Genomic DNA, 12,282 nt, shown 5'->3' with positions numbered 1-12,282 from the left:
CCGAATGCTAGTAATTTTACTATGCTTTCTTGCAGTAACACCTGCTGCGTTACCAAAGACACGCGCACGCAGTGATGTTTTTACTCAGCTTTTTCGTTCCATCCGAAAAGTACCATTGCACGCTGGCAGCGTGCCAGCGTGCAATGGTACTTTTCGGATGGAACGAAAAAGCACGGCGAGTGACTCAGCGTGCAATGGTACTTTTATTTGCTATCACGTGACGGACAATCCTCCAATCAAATGGCAAGGATCTGCTTGGGTGTTATATAAAATTTTATATTGACTAGAGCGCTAACACCCCGTTATACACGCACTAAGGTTTTGAAGCCGTGTGGGCGCATCCATGTTTATGTACAAACCAATACAAAAGCTTGACATTTTGTACGGCAATTGTACGGCTATTTGCATGATCGTGCGTCTGTTCTTTTTTTATGTGCCATCGAAGCAAAAAATGCAGCAAATGTGAACGCACAATCTGCTGATCAGCGCACAAACTGCAAGCGTCATGTGCGTCATGATTAAAAGGCGCGTTTACTATTTTTTAGTACGGCAACCAAGTCGAAGTTACGGTTTTCGTAGCGCGGACGTACGCGAGTGGACAGCTGCGTACGTATACGCACACGCAGAATGTAAAATAATCGCGGCAATGTGTGTTCTCTTAAAATTCCGAGTTCACGCAACACATCAAACATGTCTGCGCCCAGGGTGGCTTCAAAACGCAGAGCAAGTTAGCGCTCTAGTCATAGCTCTATGGTTCCATCCGAAAAGTACCTTTGCACGCTGGCAGCGTGCAACGGTACGTTTCGGATGGAACGAAAAAGCACGGTGAGTGACTCAGCGTGTATTGGTACTTTTATTTGCTATCACGTGACGGACAATCCTCCAATCAAATGGCAAGGATCTGCTTGGGTGTTATATAAAACCAGATATTAATGCCCATATACAAAAGTGCCGTATTTTTTATAAGAGTGCATAAGGATACATACTACTACCGGTAACGTAACTCAAAACAGTTTAGAATCCCCTTTTTTGTTTTTGTCAACGATGCAAAGATTCAGATGAGTTCATGTCGAGAAATAAAACAAAAACTGACACTTACTTTCACCTGAGCGTCGAATCCGTCAACCCCCACTAATCAACCCTCCATTCCCAACCAACCCCCCAACCCCCACCACCCATTCCCAACCACCCACCAAACAAACTTTCCCGAACCCCCACCACCCCCCTCCCAGCCACCCCATCCCAACCCATCTTCCCTGCCCAACCAACCACCGACCCATCACCCCAGGGGCTCACCCGGGTCAGCCCCAGTGCCCTGCTTGTGGCGTGGGTCACTTGGGGCTGGCCCAGTAGACTTGATGACAAGTCGTTAGGCACTGCCTATTTGTCTGCCTTTCATGCAACAGTCACAGTGCGATGTTACACATGCAACAGTCGTAGGTAGCGCGAGGCAGCTCGAACTACGACTGACTAGCACACACATACTGGGATCGAGGGTGTCTGTATCGTCCCCGCAGCTACACCGCGCTGTAACTACACACCGCGCTTAACAATTACCGTCTTGACTTCAAGACTACTGGCCCAGGTGCATGAGGTCACCACTCGAGGGTGAGTGGTCGTTCGATTAGCTCTTGTCGGGGGGCTCACCCGAGTACGCGCCGCGGGGTCGACACAGGGTGAGCACCGCCGGTCGACACGCGGGAAGCTAATCGAACGAACCCTTACAAATTTACTATTAATAAGACAGCTCGTCCGTTCGATTTACCAAGTAATGAATGTACGTTACAAGCGACCTTCAAGTTATGGGTTAAATCCTCTGCCAGTAAAAAAAAATGAATTTCATTCGAAAATTTATTTATCTAACGTGAACAATAGGCATATTAAACACTGCGAGGAAAGATAATTAAATCCAAGGAAACCACAAATCCTTATCACGCCATTGCCTAATTTGCATACTCATATTTGTCTTGAGTTTTTATCGACTGTATTGCTAAGATGGGAGAGCTCGCTTGACAGTTTCCTTTGTGTTCGGTTTCATATCTACCTAACCATTAGCATGTCATAACAGAACGGTTTCAAACGCTTGTCAACGACCAACTCGATCGATCACAGGCAACGTGTTCCTTTAACACAATCGAACGGTTCCAAACCCAAAAGCGTACACTTTGACTTTAAAGGTACTCCTTTGGTAATTGTCAAAGTCCAGTCTTCTCACTTGGTGTATCTCAACATAGAATGCATAACCTGTGAAAATTGGAACTCAATTAATCGTCGTTTCGAGAGGAAAATGAAGAGGAAAACAAATTCGTGACTTCAGCTAAAGTCTCGAATTCAAATATTAATTTAGTAAGGAATTTCTTCTTTCTCAAAAAGTACGTAATACTTCAGAGGGAGTCGTTTCTCACAATGCTATCAACGGCTCTCCATTGCTTGTTACCAAGTACGCTTTTAGGCTAACAATTGTTTTGAGTAACCAATAGTATCCAGTGCCTTCAAAGGATTCGGATACTTTTTCAAAATGTCCACAGATTTACATTTAACTTACAGGGTTTGAAGATAATGATGGTGGAAAGATTCCCTTCAAATATTACGAACTAAGGTTGTGTAGTTTTTGAGAAATGAGTAAAACAAGTCACAAAATAGTTTTGGTCTCATGAGACCAAAACTATTTTAGCATGTAAAATCCCCTTAACCAGTTATGATATTATACCAAAACCATAGCATAACTGGTTAATACGTTTTTACATGCTAAAACTGAGACGAAATTATTACTTTTACTCATTTCTCAAAAACTAACAGCACCTCAGTAAGTTACATTTCAAGGGAAGCTTTCTACTATCACAATCTTCAAACTGTGTAAGTTTAATGTAAATCTGTTGACATTGTGTTTTTTGTTATAGGAAAAGGTACTTATTTTATACCCTTTAAGCAGCTTAATGATATTACTATAGGCCTACAGTCAAGGTCGTCATAACTTGCCTCAGTTTGGGTCTGTTAGGGTTTACCCCGAGCAGTTGTCTAACTCCGCTGATTATAAGGAAATAAAATACAACAACACAAGGGCCTACGTGTTTGGGTGTTAGCTCTATGGTGTACCCTGGAAAAAAGTAACACATGAACCCCCGCCGACACAAAGTGGTTCATGAAGCATGTATAAAGGAACATTACAGAATTGGTTTTTGCTAACAAAACAGTTGCTGGCAGTGTATTGCACTTCATGTAATCCACCATATACATATATTGACAAACCTGTAGAAATTTGAGATCGATCGGCCATCTTGGTCACGAGAAAAAGGTGAAAACCCGAGTACAAAATTTTTGCATTTTTGCTTTAAAAAATTAACAAAGCACTCACTGGGCGATAAATTCCAAACGGGAATTAAGTGGTTTTGTGGATTTGTTTTCTTCAAATGTGACATTTCAGACAAAAATATTTGAAGGGATTTTTTTTCTACTATCGTTATCAATAGACCATGTAAGTTTTATGTAAATCCGTTTCTTGGGTGAGTTTTTTCTTCTTTCCAATTCGGCAATGTTCCTTTAATAGTAATATTATAGCATGACATTTTTTTTAATACTGAGGCACGGGTGACCTGATATTGTTATTGTAGTGGCATTTAAACTCATGAAAAGGCCCTGAACAGTATTAGGTATAATTTATGCAGCAGGTTTTCCCCTCGAAGTACCGTTATCAAAACAGGTTATTTGAATTTGTTTACCAATAATCATTTTGATGTTCATCTTTCATGTAAACTTAAGTGTTTTTATGTTTATGACATAAACCTTTCTTTTCAACTGTTATTGTTCCTCCATTTGTGTAAACATTTTAATGTGTGTAGCTTTTTTAATAAGGTATTTTTAGATTGTCTTTTTGTGTAGCTTTATATTTTATGTTTGTTAACAGCACATTGATGCCGATGCTAATACGCTTTATAATTAATGCTCAATATATGAAGAAACAAAGTATTATGTATTAAAATTTTATTTATGTACTTATTTTTTAAATTTGATGTTTCAGGTAGACTCTATTTGTTGAACTGTTTTGTTTGCTAATTTCGTATCTGTCAAAAAGCTGTTTTTCTGTTTCAGTACAACATAATTGCTGACTGTGTGGTATTGTCAAAACAAATTGCTGTAAGTTTGCAGATTTCTTTTTTTATTTCGAGACCTCAGGTTTAGAACTTGAGGTCTCGAAATCAAGCATCTGCAAGCACACAACTTCGTGTGACAAGGGTGTGTTTTCTATCATTATTATCTCGCAACTTCGATGACCGATTGAGCTTAAGTTTTCACAGGTTTGTAATGTTATGCACATGTTGAGACACAGCAAGGGGAGAAGACTGGTCTTTGACAATTACCAATAGTGTCCACTGTCTTTAATGATATTTTGCTTTACTCCGTAACACATGTAAAAGTCGATACTTTTCATGGAAGTATGGAAATAAAATGTGTGAATTGATTTTGTAACCGATAAACATATAATTTTCTTTCATCGTGATGATTAGCATCATCATCGTGTGATCACACATTACCTCTTTTTATCAAATTACACACCCTTACACTCTCTGATATTAATAAATCTCAAACAGGCACCTTCATGTACAAATACACTCATAACCTATTCCCTCACCTTTTCACGTCTTACTTCACCTTTAAAGGCAGTGGACACTGGACACTGATTGGTAATACTCAAAATAATTATTAGCATAAAACCTTACTAACTTGGTTATGAGTTATGGGTAGAGGTTGATGGTATATAAAACATTGTGAGAAACGGCTCCCTCTGAAGTGACGTAGTTTTCGAGAAAGAAGTAATTTTCAACGAATTTTATTTCAAGACCTCAAGTTTAGAATTTGAGGTCTCGAAATCAAGCATCTGAAAGCACACAACTTCGTGTGATGACAAGGGTGTTTTTATTCCATTATTATCTCGCAACTTCGAGTACCGATTGAGCTCAAATCTTCACAGTTTGGTTATTAATAATAATAAAATAATAATAAGACTTGTAATGCGCACATATCCACCCTGCTGGGTGTTCAAGGCGCAGTTAAACCAAAAACAAAACAAAAACACAACACAAAGAAAAACAGACACAACAAAATTAGTCATTAAAAACCTGTGACATAAGATAAGTTTTGAGAAGAGACTTGAATTTTGCGGTACAAACACAAGATCGAAGATTAAGTGGTAGAGAGTTCCAGATGCGTGGCGCGGCTGAAGAAAAAGACCTGTCGCCCCATGAGTGTCGAGACTTGGGTTCAATGAGGAGAAGCATGGAACTTGATCGAATGCATATGTTGAGATACACCAAGTGAGAAGACTGGTCTTTGAAATTTACCAATAGTGTCCACTGTCTTTTATAAAGACGTTCAAAACCACAACACTAGATATAGTAACAATAATATGCATGTCCCATTCGCACGCACATCATACACATCAAAATTAATTATCTTTCCGTCACTATGGTCCTTGTCTTTGGAAATTGGTTGACCAGACTATCAAAGCCTCATCCTCTGAGGCTAGGTTCAAAATATCTTATAAAAACTTCCTTACTTCCCAGTAGTGTAACATAGTTTTTATACTAATATTATTCCCATTGACATTTTTGCTTACTTTGTCATTGTCATTTTCTCCAGTAGTTTGTTCGTATGTCTGTTTGTCTGTTTGTCTGTCTGCCAGTTTCGTCTTTGTATTGTCCAAAGCATGTACCTTTAGTTTATGTATTATGTTATGTAAAGGCAAGCTGCTACAAGCTACCTGGCTTATTTTTGGGCCTTGCCTCCACGCGCTTCCCGCCAGTTTAGTCTTTTTCTGTCTTATTCTTGTATGTACTATTCCGCTTCTTTCTGGATCCTTCTCTTAAGGGCGTGGACACTATTGGTAATTGTCAAAGACTAGCCTTCACAGTTGGTGTATCTCAACATATGTATAAAATAACAAACCTGTGAAAATTTGAGCTCAATCGGTCGTCGAACATTGCGAGATAATAATGAAAGAAAAAACACACGAAGTTGTGTGCGTTTAGATGGTTGATTTCGAGACCTCAAGTTCTAAATCTGAGGTCTCGAAATCAAATTCGTGGAAAATTACTTCTTTCTCAAAAACTATGGCACTTCAAAGGGAGCCGTTTGGCGCAATGTTTTATACCATCAACCTCTCCCCATTATTCGTCACCAAGAAAGGTTTTATGCTAAGTATTTTGAGTAATTACCAATAGTGTCCACTGCCTTTAATCCATTTCCCCTCTCTTTTTCTATAAATGGATATGTATTTGTTTGTACTTGTTTTATGCCTCTGAAGAAGGTCCGGTTTGGATCAAAAGCTAAGGTCATCTACCCTGCTCATTACATGTATGTATTTCAATGTAGTTATTTAATATTGTGGAAATGTTTTGTGGAAATAAATGTAAATTGAATGAAACAGAATTAGCCCAATGATGAAATTGTTAAAAACTTTTTTTTTTTTTACTTTTGTCAAAAACAGCTCTCCATGAGTCCTTACAAAGTAAGGTTTTGTGGTTTTTGGTTTAATTATCATGATCATAACTTAATTATATCAACTTACTTGATTTATGACGGGGAGTAATCAAAACACACATCGTCAATCTGCGTCCGAAGAGAAAGTACAACTCCAAAGATGCCGATAAATAATGAGGAAATGGGACATAAAGTCACTGCGTCACTGCTTTGTGAATTTATACTCTGGGCCAAAGTCTATTTGAAGCACATGACGTCAAACTCTCACAACGTGCAAGGTTAAAGGTGTGGAAACTATTTGTAATTTATTACTCAAAATAATTGGTTGCATAAAACCTTACTCGGTATAACGAGTAATGGAGAGCTGTTGACAGACGAAAACATTGTGAGAAACGGCTCCCTCTAAAGAAACGTAGTAGTTGAGTTTCTCACTTAATAATTGGAATTGAATTCGAGACCTCGAATTCAAGGCATCTGAAAGCATACAACTTAATTGGAAGGGTGTTTTTTCTGCCATTATCCTCTCGCAACTTCGACGACCAATTGAGTTCAAATTTTTACAGGTTTGTTATTTTATGCAAATGTTGAGATACACCAAGTGAGAAGACTGGTCTTTTACTATATTTTTGTTTAACCAAAGTTGTCCATTGCCTTTAAATACATGTTTTTCCCCACAGCAGTCGTGCCACAATACCGAACAAACAACATACTTTGGCTTTTTTTTTTGCTTTTTTTTTTAGAATATCAAAAAAAGATCGGCCTTTACTTTCATTGTGTAGCCGTCTGTGTTGGGTTCCCTGCACACACATTGATTATGGCAGTTGTTCTCGCATCACTTTACATGCACTGTACACTATTATGGTAATTATTATTATCATGGTGGTAGAAAGGCCAGTCTTCTCACTTGGTGTATCCCAATATGCTTTAACTAACAAACCCCAAAATTTGAACTCAATGGGTGCGTTCGATTAGCGTTCCTGGGTCTCTCCCGCGTGCTCACTCGGTCGGCAGGACAAGAGCTAAACGAAGGATCACCCATCGTTCTCGTAGCGACGTCGTGCACCTGATTGTGACCCACTCCACAAACAGGGGACGGGGGGCTTGTAACTTGTTTATAATGCACTTGTTCACCATTTCAATGTAATTTTGATATGTGCACACTTCTGAATTTTTCGTAATTAAAAAATCAGGCCCCAACCTAAAGGTTTTGGAAAAACTAAAAACACTTCTGCCGTTGAGAGCGCGCGTTAAAGGACAATGCCGCTGACGTCATTTGTGGGAGTTTGCTTTGTTATGCCTCCACGCTGCAACAAAGCGGCTTTACAAATTGGAGCTCCCAGAGATGACGTTTTGAGAGTGATTACGTAACAGGGTTTCTCGCAAATCTCTCAGAAAAGCACTGGATAAGGGCATTCAAAATTATTGTTTTTTTACACAGTTGAAATCTTTTTATAGTCATATGACTCGATTTCCATATTTTTTGAAAACATTTTAAGTGAATTTCAGCAAAGTTTACGACTTGACATTTTCGCTCAAGCAGGTCTTTTTAAAGGAACACGTTGCCTTGCATCGGACGAGTTGGTCTATAAAAAGCGTTTGTAACCGTTTATTATAAAATGCATATGATTAGAAAGATGTTGTAAAAGTAGAATACAATTAACACACAAGTATCACTAAAAATTGCACGGGTTTCATTTTACGTCGCGAACTAACACGGTCGGCCATTTATGGGAGTCAAATTTTTGACTCCCATAAATGGCCGACCGTGTTAGTCGACGAGGTAAAACGAAAACCACGCAATTTCGTGACGTATTTGTGTAGATCATTGTATTCTACTTTTACAACATCTTTCTAACCATCGACTTTATAAAAAACTGTTACAGAACGCTTTTCAATGACCAACTCGACCGATCCAAGGCAACGTGTTCCTTTAAAGCTTTTCGAACGAAACGGGGCAGACCGGGGTCGACACAGGGAAGCTAAACGAACGCTTCCAATATTGGTCTTCAAATTTGCGCCGAATAATGGAAGAAAAACACCCTTGTCGCAAAAGTTTGTGTTTATTGTTAAAAAATACAATGATCTTTGTGTGCGTTAAAAGCTTTTGGAGACTTTTGGGACGCTTGGTCAGCAGACTTACCAGGTAAAATCCATTGTTCTCGGTGATGTGCGCACGCTCAGAACTACGTACACAATGGAAATTTTCTGGTAAGTCTGCTGCCGCATCCCTGCTGCCACCTAGCGCCTCAAAGTCTCCCATTACATTGAATGCATTCGTTCGTTGTGTTGTAGAATTACTATATCATCCACCAGTGAAAACTGGGGCCAATTTCACAGAGCTACTAAGCACGAAAATTAATTTGCTCAGCATGAAATTCCTTGTTAAAAACAGATTAGGCCTACCAACCGAATTGCCATTTGTTGCATATTGCTTATTACTGGTATTATTTTTGTTTATCCTGAAAATCACGTGGAAATTTTGTTGGTAATCCTGTTTTTATCAAGGCACAAATTGCATGCTAAGGAAATTTTTGTTTGGCCCTGCTGGTCTTTCCATTAAGTTCAACAAGCTTGCCTTGTGAAACAAAGGTGTTTGTGTGGGGTAGTCAGTTTTTAAATCATTAGCAATATCACGCACAAACCAGACAGACGTTGGATGATAGTGGCTAGGCTCTGACTGTACGCCGTCGACAGAGAGCATCTAAACACAGGACCTCGTGGGGCTTTCATCCATCGGCCTACTCAAATAATGAAATAAAAGCTTTCGACTTCAACCCAACTTCGATAGTCAATGCCATTTAACTGCCCAACAGAGTTGGGCAAAAAGTTCCTTGAGTTTTGGATAGAACACAAAATCTTAGTAATTGTCTTGCATCACACCAAAGAAATGTTTGAAATGGGACTCCTTGACAGGGCGCCACCATTATTTTATGATTTATGATAATAAAGAAAACAAACTTGCCGTCTGGTTTTCGTTTCATGTTGGAAAGTCTTGATGCAGACGGCTGTTTCATGTTTCAGAAGAATACAAAAACTACAATAACGATTCAGGTATAATGTTTTCAAACAAAAAACTTTGAAATAAAGTAAATAAGTCGATGTGAAATTGTTTTTCAACAACGTTTTGGAGTAAAGGGTAATAATTCGGGCGATCTATCGTGCACGCACCACAAATGCGTAGGTGGCACTTCCGAGGTACCGTAGTTATAACTTAAACTTCAACATGGCGGGCGAACATGTTGAACTCAAATTTTTGTCCACGGTTTTGAGCCCAACTGAGATTGATTCTGTTCCCGTTGATGTTCGTGAGAAGTTGGAAGCTTTGCTAAACTCGAGGGAAACGATTCAAGATGGGTTGAAGACTAAACTGGAAAAGTTACGAGTGAATTCTGGTGAGTGGTGTACGATTTTCAAAAGTAACGTGAAGTTTTTAGACCGGCTTTGTGCGCACACTACACTAGGCATGTTGTCCAGTTTTCGGACATATTCAGGCATCTTTACCACGCACTACCACTAGCAGTAGCAGTCGGTCCTACTACTTGCCGTCAACTCGCCGACTTGCCGTCAACTCGCCGTCAACTCATTTTCGTGCCGTCAACTCATTAAATTTACATGAAAAATTTACAAATGGGACACGGAAGTGTTAAGTCTGGGCTAACTACATTTTTCTCATGGTTTTCGGTAAAAATTCATTCACAAAAACGACTTTGTGTTGATAGAAAAAAAGTACCAATCATTGACATCTTGTCTTGGGCCAAGACTAATCAATGTGAAAAAGCAAGATGGCGGCCGACGGTTTTGCTGTTTCGAGATAATTTTTTCACGAGAAAAAAACTCAATTTTTATTCCGAAATATGACCTAAAACTTTCGCGAATTCTCTTTGAGCTGATACTTTACAGTTCTATGCTTCTTTTGTGGGTTTTAAATGTATATTGGAGGAGTTGACGGCGAGTTGACGGCGCAAGTGAGTTGACGGCAAGTTGACGGCAAGTAGTAGGACCCCTAGCAGTAAAAGACTTGGGAAGACTTGGACTGTGTCACTGTCACCGTCAGTCACGTCAGGGGGCCGGTCACTTCGGCACCCTGCACCCTTGTTGAGCTGTTAATGGCTCCGCTTTTAACATCAGTCTCATCATCACTGTCACCATTTTAGCCCACCTTCAATACATGTCTTAAACGCTAAGTTTTCAAAGGTCGCAAAATGCGAGGTAGTTTGATTGCAAATCTCTCCCATTAAAAAAAGTCCAATACTACTCCAACATACCTCATTTTATTTTTATTCCTTACATTTGTGGAATTACTATGACACATCACAGGGCTTACTAAATGATGACTTTGTCCAGATGTGATGATTTGAAAATTTGTCCAAAAAAATGTGTACAAATATTACATTTAACTTGACATGTTCTTGCAGGCATGAGAATCTTCCGGTTTAAACCGGAATTCCGTTTTTTTTCCTTTCAAAATTGTGGTCTCCGAGTTCGATGTGAATTTGCTATAAAATTCGGGGGGTAGGTTTTTGGGGGTATACATTTGGATTTCTCTAATCCCTCTTCTCTAGTCTAACAATGTCAGTTTACCTTTGTAATTGTTATTATCGCGGATCCACACGTACGGCGTTCATGAAAAAAATGGCACCTAAAAACTAAACAATAAATTGCCGTCCAGCAACTGGCCCAGTTTACGGCTTGTGGTCTTCCTGGCATCGCGCATGCATGCAGCAGCAGCGACAGATGTATAAACTTGCCTCATTTCTTGCTTCGTTTATAGTGGTACGGTTCAATAATGTTTGCGTGTAATGCGCTTGCTGCTGCAGCAAAGATAACACGTGTGGAGACTTTTGAAAGTCTACTGAAAAAACAATGCACGTGTTTGTACCATGTGTACTCTGTACTGTGTACGTGCAGGTTTGTACACAAACCAATGAGCGGCGCGGCACGAATCTGAGATCGCCGGCAGGCCATGGAAAACTGGTACCTGTTATTGCCTCACCACCAGCGAATGATATATTGGGAACCAGCGAAGACACTGTACGTCCGGACGACGTGCTTTCTTCATTGGTTCTATTTCTATGTTGGGGTCTAATCTCAACCTCGTTCCAGTTATACCCTATGCTGAATGACAACCTCTTTCTCAAAAACACATCGCTCTCGCCAGATATATAGGCCTATATATATATTTTAAAATGTGCGTCGCCGACGGATCGTTAAAATCACAAACATTTAATTGCAAAAGAATTTCTTTTACACAACCGAATTTCAAATCAAGAACCTATAAAAATGGTTGTTGGTGAGAAAAAAAGCATTTTCAAGGGCAGAAATAAGGGATAAGATCGTAAGAAAAATTAAAATATTATTACTATTATTTTTTTTGTCCTTTCTTTTTCCGGAATTGTTACAAAATCGCAGGCGAACCCAAAATTGTTTGAATTGTTTGAGCTTTAAATTCCTTATTTTCCCTTAAACCTATTATTAAAATAACAAAAAGGAAAAATCACACAAAAGTAGCTCACTTCTACCTGGAAAAATAGGTGTCAGAAATGCATCAGAGACCACCACAGAGCTTCTAAAATACCCAGAGCTCCCAGGGCCCTTAAGCGGGCCCTGGACCACGGCCGTACGCAAAAATGATGGAATATTGACATTTCCGATCAACTGAATTTTTTTCCTGTTTTTTTATCATCACCCATTCTCATGCCTGGTTCTTGGGCGCCGCCATGTTTGTATATTATTCGCCCAGGCCTGCCCAACTCAGTCCTGCCCAACTACACATGAACTGACTTGTCGAAGATGATGATAGAGGGT

The 12,282-nt window shown here is 39.5% G+C and overlaps 1 protein-coding gene across 1 annotated transcript in view; it reads left to right on the top strand.

Annotated features, from left to right (window-relative positions):
• LOC117304752 (nucleoprotein TPR-like) overlaps positions 1 to 12,282 on the top strand; it is an 87,000-nt gene that overhangs the window by 1,808 nt on the left and 72,910 nt on the right. The window contains exon 2 of the mRNA XM_033789355.1: positions 9,659 to 9,869. Coding sequence (XP_033645246.1) covers positions 9,659 to 9,869 — 211 coding nt within the window. The remainder of the gene's footprint in view (positions 1 to 9,658; positions 9,870 to 12,282) is intronic.

This window comes from Asterias rubens, chromosome 21 (assembly GCF_902459465.1).
Source record: "Asterias rubens chromosome 21, eAstRub1.3, whole genome shotgun sequence".
Lineage (NCBI taxonomy): Eukaryota > Metazoa > Echinodermata > Asteroidea > Forcipulatida > Asteriidae > Asterias > Asterias rubens.
Note: the sequence above shows the minus strand (reverse complement) of the source record. Positions and strands in the feature narration are given on the sequence as shown.